At 48.5% G+C, this 16,839-nt stretch overlaps 1 protein-coding gene across 1 annotated transcript in view; it reads left to right on the forward strand.

Moving 5' to 3' along the window:
- SLC6A5 (solute carrier family 6 member 5) overlaps positions 1-4,495 on the forward strand; it is a 50,727-nt gene extending 46,232 nt beyond the window's left edge. The window contains exon 19 of the mRNA XM_036029999.1: positions 1,755-4,495. Coding sequence (XP_035885892.1) covers positions 1,755-1,910 — 156 coding nt within the window. The 3' untranslated portion in view covers positions 1,911-4,495. The remainder of the gene's footprint in view (positions 1-1,754) is intronic.
- The last annotated feature ends 12,344 nt before the right edge of the window (positions 4,496-16,839 follow it).

A 16,839-nucleotide genomic window follows, 5' to 3' on the forward strand; every position in this document is an offset into this window, starting at 1 on the left:
CAGAGATGAGACTTGTCTTTCTCTCTGTCAGTTAATCCCTTCCTGGACCAATTTCTCAATTATAATGCCCCCCACTCTGAAAAAAAAAAATCCCTCACACTCACTCTAGAGTGGATGGGAAGGGGACGGACTGCCGCCAGTCAAGTGCAGTCAGGCCTCTGTTATTTACGACAGGTCACGTGCTCAGACGTGCTAAGTATAGACCTGCACTGTCTCCGTCTCGAAGACCCAGAGGTCTGGCATTTCAGACCAGACTGGTGCTACTCAGGGTCTGGCCCAAGGACCAGCAGCACCAGCACCCCTGGGAGCCCATTGGAAGTGCAAAAGACCAGACTCCAGCTGGGGTCCACGGAGCCTGGGTTGGGGGCAGTGGGACCCGGGCGGCTGTAGCTCCCAGGTGATTCTCATGCGCACTGCAGTCTAATGACCACGGTGCAGAATCACCTGCTGGTAGAGGGCAGTGCGGACCAGCGATGGGGCTCTACTCTCGGTCAGCCAGGAGGAGAAAAGGAAGAGAGGTCTCTGGAATGTACGGTGGAGGCTCAGGAGGGGAGAACCCAGGTGGGAATAAAGCCCGTGAGTGAATGTATAAGCAGATGCCCACGTGCTGGGGGAGGTAGCCTTTGTTTTCACTGGGCTAAAGAAAGACGGAGACAGACTTGGCAGAGGGAGATGTAGGAGCCTTCTCCCTGGGGCAGCATTCTGGTTCTCACCCTCGAGAAATTCTATCCATTGTCCCCTTGAGGTGTGTTACTGTGGGCTCCCTGACCCCAGGGAGCTTGCGTGTGGCCCCAGTGGAGCCTCCCCACCCACTGACTGACCCAGGAATCTCTTCCCCTCTGAACAGGAGCTGGCTTAGCCTCCGCTACTTTTTGTGAGTTAGGCTGAGATTCTCCACACTGATGAGTGGGCTGTATAAATTTACTGCGGTTCATTTGGGACACCAAGGTTGCAAACTGATTATTAAGGGGAGATTACACTAACAGCTGTAAGAAGCAGCTTCACTTTAATAGCTGATAAACATGTAATTGTCCTCTCTTATGTAGTCAGAAATATGTGTCCCTTCCTCTTTCTAAAATACGTTTCAGTCAAATTATGGTTTCCGTAAGAGGTTCAGCTGAAGGATTAGAGACATCCCCATTATTTTTAGCTTGCCTGCGAGAACCCAGCACTGCTGAACCTAGTCAGAAGCAAGTATTTTTGTCAATAGATAATTAAAATCTTTTCTCACTCTTGGCAACATATCTTTGGGGTTGGGATGTTTTTCTCTGGCCATATTTATACTTTTGGGAGATATGCTAAACAAAATCCAATTATGTTGATGCAGCAGCCCAGTGTTGACACTGGAGAACAAAAGTAACGGAGCCCACGTGTCCTTTGCAAATTGGGTTTGGCAGTGGAGAGGAATGTGCAGGGGTTCCCTTCATTTGGAGGGACAAAGTGTGTAATTAAAATCTGGGTCCTTTACCCTCTATTAATCTTGTGCAAGGCAAACCCCGAGCAGCTGTCATATTGCTTGCAGGGTGATGTAAATAATTTCAAGTGAACCAAACTGAGTCTCCTCTTTAATGCATCCGTGGCCTGGGTAATTAATGGCTGATCTTCCTAGCTGCTTCTCCTGGTGGGGGACCTCTCCGCTCAAGAGGGCGCTCTGGCAGCTGTGGTTGCGCACGGTTTGGAGACGGGGGCGGAGGTGCCTTGGGGAAGCAGGTACACTACGTCTGTGACCCTGTGTGTCTTTGGCTTCTTTGCAGAGGCTCAAGTTGGTGTGTTCGCCGCAGCCGGACTGGGGCCCATTCTTAGCTCAGCACCGTGGGGAGCGTTACAAGAACATGATCGACCCCCTGGGAACCTCGTCCCTGGGACTCAAACTGCCAGTGAAGGATTTGGAACTGGGCACCCAGTGCTAGTCTGAGGGCCTGGGACGGCCCAGACTCGAGCCCCTTTCTCCGCCCTGCCTCGCCCTAATGTTTTCCCCAGCTTTCTTCCCGTTTTTCTTCTTTCTCCCCACATCTGGGTTCATATCTGTGCATGAGAGTGGTAACGTAGGACATAGTGTCGCATGCTGTAGTGAAGAGCTAGACAGACCACCAGAAGCGCTGAGCGCTCTTTGCCTGCGTCCACGGTGTCCGTTTCCAGTAGGGTTGGTCCCCCCCGAGCACGCGCTTTACCCCACGGGAGCGGATCAACTAGGGGAGGGCTTTCCAGGGACGTCACAGTGCGCATGCGCGATTTGGTTCAACAGACTCGTCCCCTGTGTGTTGTCCCCGGCGGTGCCCGCGAGGCACGTACTGATGGGCAGAATCGCAGGACTGTTCATTTGGACTCCGCGGTGTCGTGGAGCTGAGCTGAACAGCGTAGTGCTCACGTTCAGACACCGAAAGATCTGGGCAGGGTCCACTTGGAGGGTCAGCGGTGGTCAGGAAATGTTTCAGAGTAAGGCTTGGGCACTGCCGAGATGACTCACCCCTGGGAACATTTCGTTCCTTGGGACCAGCTGTCTCGGGTGGGCCCAGGACGCTCAGATACTAGGTCCTGAGCACTGTGGGTCTCGGCGAAGGGTCGGTTCTCTTCCCTCAGTCGTCTCTAAGCAAAAATCACCATATTTGTGAGTTCTTTGGGTCATTTCCTCCACCTCCCCATGAGAGGCCATCCCATAATTTGTGCCTAGTTTGTTGTGCATTCCCAATGGAGCTCCATTCCAGCCTCCCATCCAAGTGCTAACCAGGCCCAACCCTGCTCAGCTTCTGAGATCAGACGGCACCGGGTGCATCCTGGGTGGTGTGGCCGCAGACTCCATTCCAATTTCTACATGATGGTTAGCACCGTGGTTCAATGTCTCGACCCCGTATTTCATCTTTTCTAAATGTCTTTCTATAGCCTGTAGATACCTTGCCTTCCAACCTCTGGGAAAATGAGACTTACCCTGGTTCTGTCTCTGTGTTATATATGTAAGTCACACACTCTGAAAAGACAGAGAACTTCTCAATTTTTACTCTTCACTTTTTCATTTATAGTCAGTGCCGCTTGCAGCCATAGAGAAGTCAAGCAAATGGAGAGTTTAGTAGAAAAAAACCATAATATAAACTGTGCTGATAGTGCATTTTAGGTCATGGTATTTACAGAAATTTCTCATAAATACAGCTTAGGTAAGTAGTGAGTGAGCCAATTAAGATGATAGCTTTTAAGACTACAGTTAGCTAATTCAGTGTTAAGGGTTCCCAATTCCCAGCACTCAGAACTGCACTCTAACGAGAGCAAATCACGTGTGTGCAGAGGTCGGCAAAGCCATGATCGGTATTACCTCCTGGTATCCCGAACACGCACAGATGAAATTCTTCACATGTGACCTGTGTTCAGGTCATGTGTGCCGTGATGGTGTTTTCTGTCCATATAAATATCTAATGAATGGCTGCAGAGAGGGCGAGGCTAGAGTCACGTGGTCTGGGTTTCTGTTTTCTTATGGGAATACTATCTAAACCTCAAATGGTTGCCTTTAGGGGAGGCCCTTTGAATAATTTTCTTTCTCTTTTTTTTCCAATCATTTTCTTATTTGTCTTCATATTACAAGGGTCTCAGGCAAAGTTTCCAGTTCAAATCTTGTATATTGATGTGACAGTTTCGTCCCGTTTAGCGGCAATGAAACCCAACAACAGACCTTAATGTCACATTTGCTTAAAAATGACTTCATTTGTTAAAAAAAAAGTCTCCACTCATTTTACTGAACTCTCCCTTTTCTAGGGCAAATATCATTGCCATTTGCCAACACCAACGTGAACTTGCAGTTTTCAAGAGCGGCCTGTGAACACGTTTAGAAAAGGAAACGGAGATGGGTGTGAACTTCCCGTTTTCATCCCCTCTGCCCGCAGTGCATGTTGGTTCTTCCCTCTCCTTGATCGCTTTTTCTGTCTTGCTCCCAAAGCTAGAACGTACTAGAATCCACCACAGGAGCTAAACCCTGAGCGTCCCCTAGACTTACCTGTAGGAAGCTGAGCTGTGGCCTCACCTGCCCCTGCGTCTCCCACAGTAACCTGTCTGCCATTAACACGCATTCCCACGAGAAAGCCATATTGCTGAGAGGCCCGCATTATGTGGTCGATTTCGTGTAGTGGCATCCAAAGTGAGCCTCTGCCGTGGACACCCGGGGCAGTGGGAGAGGCAGGGGGAGTAAGTCAGGCTTGGAAACTGCCTGCAGCCTTTGCAACTTGAAGGCTGGTGACAAGAGCTGAAATGCATTGGCATTCTTCACGGGACCTCTATGTTTGTATCAGGACAAATGGCTTTTGGATTTTCTCTCTCACTTCCTGGCTAAAGCTTGAGTCTGGTGCTGGATGCCAACCCGGTTTCTGCTAATTATTGCTGTTGTGATTAAAAGAAGGGGGGAAATCCCATGGGTGTTGCCAGATTTGTTTTGTACAAACTGAAAGTTAACTTCACGATGAGAACAGGGATCTCCTCAGCAGCTAGTGAGTTTCGCAGCTGGGAACAGCTGCACTGGTGTGAATTGCAATTTGCCCAGGTAAGGCCCAGCTACTGGTCTTCAAGCAGCTGCAATTTTTTCTTTCCCCTACACTTTTCAAGTTTTATATACATTTTCCTTAAAGGTGAGAGGTTCTGAACCTATCTGGAAACAGTTACCTTGTAAGTTTAGCCCATTTCTATAATGATATTTAGTGTGGCTGGGACCCTAGGGGCTGTGAGATGCATGTGACCAGACGGATGTTCCATGCTGTGTGGAATGAATGGATACGAAGAAAATGAACAGCATTGTCATGAACTGCCACTGAGAGTTCCCCTGAAAACTGCAGAAAACCTGAGTCGCTGAGGAAAGACTTTCATTGGTCCACCGTGCAGAACGTGGGGTATTTTCCACTTGTGAGATCGTTTCCTAACACCAACAAATGCCAGAAGCCCATCTGAGTTAAAAAAAAAAAAGCCATATGTTAAAAACAGTAACCCTGTAATATCCTTAAAGGAGAAAACAATGTATATTTCTTAACTATTGGTGTTGTGGCTTCTTATGCAAATCTTTGTCTTGATGTATTAGTAACTTAATCTTTAGGGTTCTGTGTTTGTCATGTATCAATGTGTCTAATCTGGTCTCCTTTTCTTTCCCTTTATATTTATTTATTGCATGAAATCTGTGGTCAAGGCAAATCAGTGACCTCAACGTCTTTGAAATTTCCAATGTGTTTTTAATATGTAAGGAATGTCATCAACTTGTGTTTCGGTGAGCAGCACTTTAAAAAGACATTTCACACCATGGCTGTTAAATGGATGTGAGACCTGGGTTGTCTTTATGCTGATGTCGCTTTGGGGTGCAGTTTTCCCTGAAGTTCTTATTCTGTGATCTACATGTGCCTGAGTGCTCCCTGACAACCTTCTCCTGTCAGCATGGTTTTCCCATGCCTAGAATCACAGTTTGTCTTTCCCGTGTATCCCCTTGGCCACCGGTCACCATCCTCTCCCCAGAGACTTGCACAAGAACTGTTGCGTAACGTGTGCGTGATGGCAAGATCACACCGCTGCGGTCACACCTGGGTCTGGGTTTGTGACACACTGCTTTAAGGCAAATGACTCGAGTGAGGAGGGCATGCTGTGTGGCAGGTTGTCTCGCAGGGGAAAAAAAAGTTCAGGGTCAGTGAATGAGAGTCTTTCTCCTGTTTTACGCCGGGTATCATGCAGAAAACTTCCAGGCTGGGAGCAAAGTGTAAGGTGATTTAATCCTGGTCCTAACTTCTCCCCAAAGTGACCCCAGACTTTGTAAAAGTGAGGCTTCCTGTCTTTCCCAAATTTTGCTTCAGCTGGACAGAAAGACTGAGTCGTTCTGAACTGTGGTCTCTGCTCGGCCAGCCCGGAGCAGCCTGCAGCCAAAGAGAAAGCATGATCAGATGGGGTGCCGCTCGCCTTGGAGGAGCGAGCAGCGGTTTGATCTGCCTGCCGGATTAAATACATCTTCAGGTAACCACTTGCCTTATAGGTGTATTTTACTGTTAGGGTGACACTTAGTAATTGACTAGGAACTACTGTGTCTCATCTTTTGGTCTTTTTTTGCACTTTATTATGGACCTATCGTGGGGTAGGTTTATTCTTAAATTGCGTCCTTGGCGAATGTCCTAAGTGTAGGCATCTCGTGTGGCCCGTTGCCTATGGATAAAGGTATGTTCCCTAACCAGGTCCTTATATTTTTTCATTAACTGTACATGGAGAAAATATATTATGTTACAACGATGCATCATAGATATATATCTTAGAGAGTACATATTAGATACTGTGTATTATTCATTTAAGAGGTCATTATTCTTGAGGCCCTACCTCAAAGTTTGTATTAATGTATACAAATGCAATTTATTGTATTATATATTTGCTTATTATATACTGATATAAATTAGAATTTATCCTGATAATGTATGAGTTCACAAAACAAACCCTAAATAAATGTCCGTGTTTAAAACATGACGATCACAGGCCTGTGTCTATTACAAGCCCTTTACCCATGTTCTTTCTTTCTTAACAAACGGGCGTCGGGTCCCTCTCAGGCTGCTTGTTTTTACTGGGAGAAACCTGGGGCGGAAACAGAGAGCCCTCCTGGGTCTGTGAGACCTGCGCTGCTGGAGAGACGGATATTAATTAAATTGTTATGGTCTTAACCATCCGGGTACACTATTGCTTGCTGAATTATTAATTGCCCCTTGCAGGGAAGGACAGGGAGGGAGGGAGGGAATGTGCGTGAATCCGGGCAGAGGCACTGGGCGAGGCACTGGCCTGGGTATGTGTTAATGATCCCGTTGTCAGTCCTCGATTCCTCTGCACTTCAGCGGACATGTGCGCAGCTCCCGCACGGAGTTAGACCCCAGGCAGGACTGAGTTCCAAGTAAAGCAGTCCCAGATCTCAAGGGACTCAGAGACAAGTAGCCAGACTACTCATATTAAGCAAACACACATTCTGGTAAGTGTCATATCTCCCCTTGTGGGTGGGCAGGGCCCTGGGTTTCCCACCGGAGGTGGGCCCCGAGCTCCAGGGTCCTGTGTGGACAGAGACTGGCAGCTGGGCACTCCCATCTCCCCGTGTCAGTCCCGAAGCTTGACTCTGCTTTCTTCAAATGAACACAGGACTCTCATGCCCCCTCCTCTGTCTCCCGCTTTTGTGTCAGTGGGATGAGCTGGGCCACCTTTGGTGGGAAGAGGAGTGCCCCCCCCCCCCAGACTGATGGATAAGTAGTCCTTTCCTAATTGGGGATCATGACGTGCCAAGAGCATAAGTGCCCATCCTGTGGAAACGAGACGTCCACACACGCTGAGGCTTGGCCATCGCACTGCGCTGCAGCAGGCAGCCTGAGCATCAAGCACGGAGCCGGGCCTAGGACTTTCCACTGCAAGAGGCAGAAGGCCTTCGTGGCCCAGAGTTCAGAGCCGGCTCATCATCTTTGGTTTCCCTCCCGAGATCCCTTTGCTCAGTTGTATTTTCTTTTAACTTATTATGTGGAAAATTCTCAAGCATGTATACAAGTGGAGCATACAGACTAATGAACACCTGCATCCCTATTAGTCATTGTCGACAATTATTCACGCATGTCTGTGTTTTTTTCCATTCATCCCTCTCCCTGTGCCGAACCGAGACTTTGTTCCTTTGCCGTCTATCCAAGCAGGTCCCAGATATCATGGAGCTGCACTTTGAAATGCTCTGGTGTGTGTGTGTGCGTGTTTCTGTTCATATCTCTTATCCGTTGATGTTTTTTATTTTTTCAGTTTTTCAGTTACAGTGGACATTCAACATTACACTAGTTTCAGGTGCCCAGCGCAATGACCAGGCATCCATATAACACACGCAGTGATCGCCGGCTACGTCCAGGGCCCACCTGGCCCTGTGCATTGTCAACACAAGATCGGCCCCATTCCCTGTGCTGCACTTGACATCCCCTGCTGTGTTTTCATGGCCCTTCTTCACAGTCCTCTCCTAACTGGGGGTGATGACACAACGGGGGGAGCTTCGAGCTCACACACCGACAGCAGGGCCACCCTACTCCGTGCAGCTACAGCAGGGGGCAGGGGTCGGCGGGAAGGGGCTGCTGCGGAGTTTGCTCTGACAGTTCAACTGGCTTCCGCTGTCCACTCTTTCCTCCTATTTTCCTTTGTTGGGTCGTGATGCCTCCCCTGGACTCAGCAGCTGTTTTCTTCCTGAGCCGACACCTGCTGCCTTTGATTCTTCTCTGTGTTTGTTCAGGCTTCCGCCCTCCTTCTTCCCAGACAGCCCCCCTGCCCCAGAACCCGAGATTCGGAGTCTCGCAGTTGCATAGAAATCCAAGGTCATTCATTCCAGCATCTCTGATATAGAAATTCTCCTACAACATCCTCTGTGGTGGGAACTGGACTTACAAAGACATGTGTGTGTGTGGGGGGGATGAGTAATTGCTGTCTAAAAAAGTCCCCCTGGGGGACCCTGGTGACAGGAAGCTCCTCCAGTGTCTTTAAAGCAGCTCCGCTTTACAAAAATCGGCTTCACTTTCCTCATTGACAACCTCTACTCCGCAAAACAGAGACTGCGTGTGGTTTAAGCCGCTCCTTTCTTGCCTTTTTGTGCAGTCTGTAAGTTTATGAGAATTTTGATGCTGCAAGTGATTTAACCCAGTTCTCTCCCATCTTCCAGGAAACCCCTTCGGACCCGTGCAGGGGTGAGAGGAAACAGACGGGAATGCAGTGCAGACGCACACGAGACAGAGTCACGTGTCGTCCTGTATCGATCCGCTCACTCCTGTATTCATTCTATGCTGTACTCAGCGTTTCAATCATTCCCCTGTTTCTTAGTACCTAACAGTTTGTGACACATAGTAGATACTCAGTAAATACATTTTTTAAATCGAATGAGCCAACAGTGAGTATCGTCCCTGTATGACGACCAGAGCACGTGTTGCGACGTGGAAGAAAAATGTGAGTGAGCCTCGGCCTCTCCCTCCAGGTTCCTCAGAGTGAGTGGGGTTCTCAGACAGGCATGCACAGTGCCCTTGTGCACAGTGGGGAGTCCACCGAAGGCCCGGGAGAACTAAGACAGGAATGTGCTTGTCCTAAGTGTGGGACACTGAGGGGTGCACAGGGAGACACCGCATCTGACTGAGAGGTTTAGACAGGACTCCTTGAAACAGGGACGTGGGGAGGATTTTGATTGCAGGACAAGCTTTCCAGGAAGATGAACGCAAGCAAGTGTTGGCATGGGTGTAAGACAGATCTTTCCAGGGAGAGTGATGGACACAACTAGAAAGTGGAGTCCATGTTTGGGGGATGTGAGAATGCAGGCCGACACTGTAGTTTAGAACTTGACAGTCAAAGGCCTTCAATATAAACAGAAGCAGTTTAGACGCTGCCCGACGGGCCACAGGGAACCCAGGCAGGTCGCTGAAAAGCAGAGAGAGAGCGATCTCCTGGGGGAGGCAGCCAGCATACCAGAGGCAAAGCTGTGTCCTGGGTTGGGATCCCAGATCTTTTTCTTATTAACACCGTCTCCGTTTTCTCATTTATAAAGATAGAGCAGTTACACCCACTTCACAGAGTTGGTATGAGGATCAAACAGAAATTTGCCTGTGAAAATGTAACCGTGCTGCAAATGTTGGGTGTTTACCACCAGATCTGCGCATTTGAGATACTCACCTGGTCACAGCGTCCAGGACGGAATGGTGGAGAGAGTCTTGAGGTGAGGACACTGGTTTGATTGAGCAAGACACCAGCCTTGTCAAAATGTTAGATGTGAACTCCAGGGCCCCGGGGCATAAATCTAGAAATACAGGGCTCTGTCAGCAGGTAATCTCTGCTCTGACTTATGGGACTGGGGCCACCAGGGATTGTATTTAGAATTCAAGCAATCAGCCCAGGGGCGACACCAGCTGATATGAAAGGGCGCACGGTGAGGTGGGAGTGCGGTCTGCCGGGGGCTGTTGTATTGGTTTCTGCATCACAGCAGAGTCTCAGTGTCCAGAGGGGGCGCTGGGGTGGGTGGGCTCTGTAGCCTCAGCCTGGATGCTTTCATCCCATCACTTGGTTCCTCCTCCCTCGTCTTCTCAGAAAGTGGAGGCCGAGGGATTCCGTGGTCCCCTCTGAGGGATACCCAGTCTGCACAATTGGCTTCCCAGCTGCCTGGCCTCTGCATCCCCTGCTGGTGTTGGGGAGACATGCGCAGCGAGACGTCTGCCCCCTACCTTTAAAGTGGCGTGAATTTGCTCTTTCTTGGCTGAGAGCTTTGAGAGAGACCTCATTAAAAGGAAATCATTCTGTCCCTCCTGCTCAAAAGCAGAGAGTGCTGCTCAGCGCAGGCCCCTGCCATGCACTCTTGATGTGTATCCTCCCTCCTCTCTTGCCTTCCAGCGAGTGCTCCATGGTTCTGCACACCCTGTGTCTTGCAGTGAGGAGAATTACACAGACCTGCCCAAGGCCAGTATTGGCGTTTTGCAAAGACAGTGTGTTGCAGACTGAATTTCTCTGAATTTCTGTTCCTTCCTTCGTTAGTGACATCTCTGACTTTAGTGAGGCTTGTCACCTAGCCCAAACAAGACACTTCCCAGTTCCTTGCCGCCAGCCATGCTAGGTGGACTCCACTTCTTCACCCCGAATCTCACGCGGGCTTAGTTCTCACTGTGGGCGGGCTGAACTTCTGGCCCCTGGACTTGACTGACAGTGTGACGATTTTGAGTTCAGATCTCAGGAGACCTGGCCTGTCTCCACGAGCTCATCTGTGCCTCTCTGTGCCGTGAGAAGCACTTTTCCTGGCTAGCTCCCTGGTCCGGGCAAGATGAAACACAAGTGTGACAGAGTCACTCCAGTGACACACAGACCTGCTGCGAGCAGTGGAATCAGCTCAGCCACTCAGCCTGACGCAGAAGTGCCCAGCCGAGGACAGCCTGGGTGAGCTGAATCCTAGCCAAGCTGCAGCTAGGTGAGAATAAATGCTTAGGTATGAGCCACTGAGATTTTGTGGTGTATTTTTAATGCATCAGTAACTAACAGATATGTAAGGAAGGAGTGGTCACATAACTAGGTTCTGCTCAAAATGGACATGGTCCATGGGACTCCTAGGCATGTTCTCCTCCTCCTCTTCACTCTCTTCCATGCTTGCTGTCTGGAATGTGGATATAATGGCTGGAATACCAGCAGCCATATCGAACCATGAGGACAAGAACTATATTCTAGGAAGCAGAGATCTGGAAGGAGCCTGGCTGCTTGAAGACTTCATAGAGTCACCAAATTAAGCCTGGACTACCCAAGTCTAGAATTCTTTTTACCTGAGGCAGCATTAAACATGTCTTATTTAAGTTGTTGTCTAGGGGTTTTCCTGTTGTATAAAGCCAGATAGAATCCTTACTCACACAAGTAATAAAATGAACTGGAATGACTAGAAGGAGCCCCGGGGAACCGCTGAAAAATGTGGGAGAGTTTAATGTCACTTTGTTGGTGAGGAAAAAACTTTTGTGGTCCATGACTCTGGAAAGTGGTCTAAAAGCATGAGACATGCCTGTTTCTGTTTCCTGGAGATGGGCAGAGCCAGTGTCATGAGTGGGAGTGACAGGGTATTGCCTAAAGTAACTATAGCAGGCTCTCCCCGGTCTGAGATTTGTCGGTCGGGGGGGAGGTATTCATACCTGCCTGCTCAGAGAAGCTATACCTAGAGAAGGGATGCTCCATCTCTCCCAGCTCAGAGCGAGTAAGCATGACATGATGCCTTCCTCCTAATTTTCCTGTAATATAATGATAATAGTGCTGAGCACGTGGGACTTTCCTGGAAATAAAGGATCATTTTAAGCCCTGGGGAAAAAAAAGACTGGGTGAGCACTTTGTGGGCTGCCAGGGCCACTGGGCGATAGAAGGAGTCTTTGTGGAGGAAAGCTTCAGAGTTGACCAAGGTGATGGTCTCTTCCCCACACTTTTGGTTTCCATGGTGAGGGATTTTCCTTAAACACTCCTGGCCGATTACCACGTTCCCTACTCTCTTCACTCCTTATAGAGGAGGGAGACAGCCATTGGTCCTTGTTTCTCAGTGAGTGCTCTCCTGTTGACTCTCCTCATCCAGATCAGCGGAGCAGGTGCCTGTGCCGAGGTCCCACCTGGAAGGAGAACAGGTGGCCCCCTCTGGCTTCACGTTAGGCCATGCCCCTCCAATGCTGTGTCTGTGTTTGTAAAGGTGAGGTTGGGCCTCCTGCTGACTCTTATTTTTCGATCAGTCAGAACTCATGCAGGGGACAGGGCTGCTCTATCCTGGGCTCCCACAGACCTCAGCAAGGAGACTGGATGCACAGGCTTCATCCCAGGACAAGCACCAGAGCTTAACAGTTCAGGGCATAGACTGTGCCTGGGTTCGAAGCTTGGTCCAGTCACCTATATGGTAAATGGTTCAGTTTCTGTGTCTGTACAATAGGCATAACAATCCTGCCTACCTAGTTGGGTGGTTTTGAGGAACAAATCCACGGAAAGCTCTTACAGTAGAACCCACACTCAGTTACATGTCATAAATGGGGCTGTTGTCACTGTGACCAGGATGGGCTGAGCCTGCTCTGGGCCCATCTGAGGGCAGTGTGTCTGCTTCTCCTTGGTCTGCAGCAGCGGACCACACCTGCTCACATAATACTTACCAAAGCCTGGGTGCGTGTACACCTCGGTTCTTGTCATCAGAGACTCCAAACTCACCTAAGATTAGGTGATATGGGTTAGGGGGGTTTCATCCAAAGGATTATGAGATGGCCCTTATCTATACATCTATCTGTAGATTTTTTCTCTTTATCTTCCTACATATTTATACCTACCTTTGTTCTACAGAGCATTTGAAGCTACAAGACAGGAGCACAATAGTTTACTTAGCAAAATACGGATCCCTCTAATTTGGATGTCACTGAAGTTGATTGTAGTAATTGCAGTCGAGAATACATTTTTTATATAGCACCCATACATTCACATAAAAACAGAGGGACGTGCTCAGATACATTCATTCAAGCCCTCTTTATGACTGCATGTCTGTTTCAGGAAATGAAATTTCCCACCCAGGTCAGGCTTGCAGGGTTCCGAGAGCACTGGGGCTGCTATGTTTGTGAAGGAAACTTGGGCGTTTCTGCGCTTTCCTGGGCTCTGCCAGCCCATCTGCACTTTCATGAGTTTCCCAGAGCTGCCGGAGCAAAGCACTACAAAGTGGGAGGCTCCACACAGCAGAGAGTTGTCTCTCACAGTTCTGGAGATCGAGTGTCTGAAACCCAGGTGCTGGCAGGGCACGCGCCCTCTGAAGCCTCTAGGGAGGGGTCCTCTTGCAGATTCTGGCGGCCCAGGCACTCCTTGGCTTGCAGCTGCAGCACTTCAATGTCTACCTTTGTGGTCACGTGGTGTTCTCCTGGTATGTCTGTCTTCACAGGCCATTTTCCTCTTCTTAAAGGACACCAGTCATTTTGAAATGAAGATCCACTAATGACCTTACCTTAGCTTGGTTACATCTACAAAGGCTCAATTTCCTGGTAAGGTACTGGAGCTAAGGCTTCAACATATATTTTTTGGGGGGGAGGGGTACAATCTGATCCATAACAGCACTATCCTCTCATTCCCACCGCCCGCCCCCCCCCCCCCCCCCGCACCCCCAACAGTTTTTCAAGGATATTTGTTCCATGTCCATAATGTGAAAGTAGTTGAAAGCCTGTTTGGCCTTACGTTTGAATGTAATTTAGATCCTACAAGTTTTTCTTGCTTTTCCTCTGGGGGACTTGCTGGCCTGTGCAGGGCCGGCGGTGGATCAGCTCTGGGGGCCAGTGGGACGGGGCAGTCTGACTCTAGGTGAAGACCAGTGAGAAGTGTTTGTTCTCCATGCTGCTTCCTGGGAGGGCATGCCTTCATTCATTCAACAAATGCATAGTGAGCTCCTAAAATGTGCCAGGTACTGTTCTTGGTGGAGAGGCACAGAGGTGAGCAAAAATGACAAAAATCCTAGTCTTGTGAAGCTGACATTATATTGGGAAAGACAGAATAAATGTCAACGAGTAAATCATTATTTCAGATACTCATAGAGCTATAAAAAAGTGGAGCTGGGTTAGGGGACAGACGGAGAATGACAGGCATGAAGTGAGGAGCTCCTTTAGGCAGGGTTTCCCCGAGGAGCTGACATTTGAGCAGGATCCGAGTCATGTGAAAAGTGAGCCATACAAAGATAATGGAAAGAATGTTGCAGGTGGAGGAAATAGCAAGTGCAAAGACCGTGAGGACAGTATGAACTTGGAATGCTTGAGGATTAACAGGAAGTCCAATCTGGGGTGAGCACGGGAGAGAGTGAAAGGTGGGAAGGTGAGCAAAGGCCTCATAAGATGTTTAGATTTTTTTCACATATGGTGGAAATTCGCAGAAGGAATTTTGAGCAAAGGAATGAGATCTGATACATGTTTTAAGATGGAGACTGTGACTGCTGGAGGGTGGTGGTGTGTGTGATAAATTGTCAAGGGCAAGAGTAGAGGCAGAGAGAACAAGGGGAGTCTAGGACCGCAGTCCGGGCGAGAGGCATTGATGGGCTGGGGGAAGGCAGGAGCAGTGAGGGCTGGCGAGAAGTGATTGATTTTGGATTAGACGTGTGGTATCGGGAAAGCAAGCCCTGGATGACCCTGGGTTATTTGGTTGGAGAACCCACTGAAGCCCAGTATCCTCTCCTTGGGAGAGAGTTATTTTCCTTTATTTTTAAAAGTTATTAATTTTTACACAGAGGGGAAGGGAGGGAGAAAGAGAGGGAGAAAAACATTGTGTGGTTGCCTCTTGTGCGCCCCCTACGAGGTACCTGGCCCAAAGCCCAGGCTTGTGCCCTGGCTGGGAATTGAACCAGCGACCCTTTGGTGCACAGGACAGCACTCAGTCCACTGAGCCACATGAGCTGGGGCTCCTTAGAAGACAGTTTTGGAAGAGGGAAAATTCAGAAGTACTCATTTAGCCATATTATAATTTTTTTCATGATCATTGAAGAAGTTTTTGAAAAAGCTTCCATTGAGATACAATTCACATTCCATAAAGTACATCTATTTAAAGTATATGATTCAGTGGCTGTTAGTATGTTGTGACTATCAGGGAGTTTTGTATCCATCATCATAACCATTTTAGAACATTTTCATTACTCCGCAAACAAACCCTGCACTTCTTAGCAGTCACCTGCTGAACCTTCATTCCTTCCAGCCCTGGGCAGCTACTTTCTGTTGTAATAGGTTTGCCTAGTCTGGACACTCCATGTAAATGCAATCATACAATATCATGTGGTCCTTCGTGACCGGCTTCTGTCACTTAGCATGATGTTTTCAAGGTTCATCCATGCTGTAGCATGTATCATAACTTCATTTCTCTTTTTTGCTGAATTAACAGCCTATTGTATAAATATACCACATTGTATTTATGGACTCACCAGATGATGGATACTCGGGCTGTTTTCCCCTTTCTGTTTTCCCCTTTCTGTTTTCTGACTGCTGCGAACAGTGCAGCTCTGACCATCTGTGTTCGACTTAGTGTGTAGACCTGTGTCTTCATTTTCTCGCGTGTGGACCCAGGGGCAGAATCGCTGGGTGACGTGGTAACGTTGCTTGAGGAACCATTTCCTATTCCCCCCAGCCGTACATGAGGGCTCTGAATTCTCCACTCCTTGTCAACATTTATTATGTCTTTTTCATTTTAGCCACCCTAGTGGGTGTGAAGTGATAGCTCACTGTGGTTTTGACCTGCATTTCCCAGAAGGCTAATGATGGCGAGCATCTTTTCATGTGTTTATTGGCTGCTTGTACATCTTTTTTTTTTTTTAGAGAAATGTCTACTCAGAGCCTTTGCCCATTTTTAAATTGGGCTATTTGTCTTTTACTATTGAGTTATAATAGTTTTTAATAAATACCAGCCTCAATTAAATATATGACTTGCACACTTTTTTCTATTGTGTGGTTATTTTTTCATTTCTAATGCTGTCCTTTCTGGTATAAATGTTTTTTTTTTTAAATGTTTATTGATTTGAGTGAGAGGGAGAAACATCAATCAGCTTCCTTCCACACAGGCTCCAACCAGAGACTGCACCTGCAACCTAGGTACGTGCCCTGGCTGGGAATCGAACCTGTGATCTTCTGGTGTTTGAGAGGACGCTCCCACCAACTGAGCCACTCTGGCCCTGGCTGAAGTACAAATGTTTTAAATTTTGATCATATGCCCATATTACACTTAAGACACCTAAAAAACCCACGTAAGCCTGGGGTTCAAAGGAGAGGCCGAGCTGGAGATACACCCTGGAGAATCATCCATTAGCTGGTAGTCGAAGCCACGAGGCTGGTTGAGAACACACAGGAGTGAGTGCGGCTGGAAGAGAAGGGGAGGCTGAGCCCTAGGCTCTCCCACAGTGAGCAGTTAGGGGAAAAGGACAAAAGAATGATCAAAAGAAGCTCCAGGCTCCTGGTAAAACCCTGGTTGGAGGCCAGGGTGGACATGGGATACGGCTCTGAGTAAACCAAGTCTCACTGCTCCCCCCTCCCCCCTACTCCCCCCACCCCCAGCACAGGTCCCAGGACACTAACCCCACACTGAGCACCAAGTCGCGCGGCCCCTTCAGTGCCACTGCAGAGATTTGCTGGGCCAGTCCCCTGAAGGAGGCCTCAGCCTAGCAGGCTGACACACTTAAAACCCCACCTGAGAAACATTCTCATAGGAGGAGATTGAAGAATTTTATTATCTAGGAAGATTTACGACCTTGTTGAGACGAACCCTTGCTACTGTTAATGGGTGTGCTGCTGCAAATCTTTGACAGAACAAATGTCTCGGTTTATTTTTTAATGGAACACGCTAGGAGCCCCATCCCACAGGGCCAACTCATTGTACAGAGAC

The sequence above is a fragment of the Phyllostomus discolor genome, chromosome 6, assembly GCF_004126475.2.
Source record: "Phyllostomus discolor isolate MPI-MPIP mPhyDis1 chromosome 6, mPhyDis1.pri.v3, whole genome shotgun sequence".
NCBI classification, from domain to species: Eukaryota; Metazoa; Chordata; class Mammalia; order Chiroptera; family Phyllostomidae; genus Phyllostomus; species Phyllostomus discolor.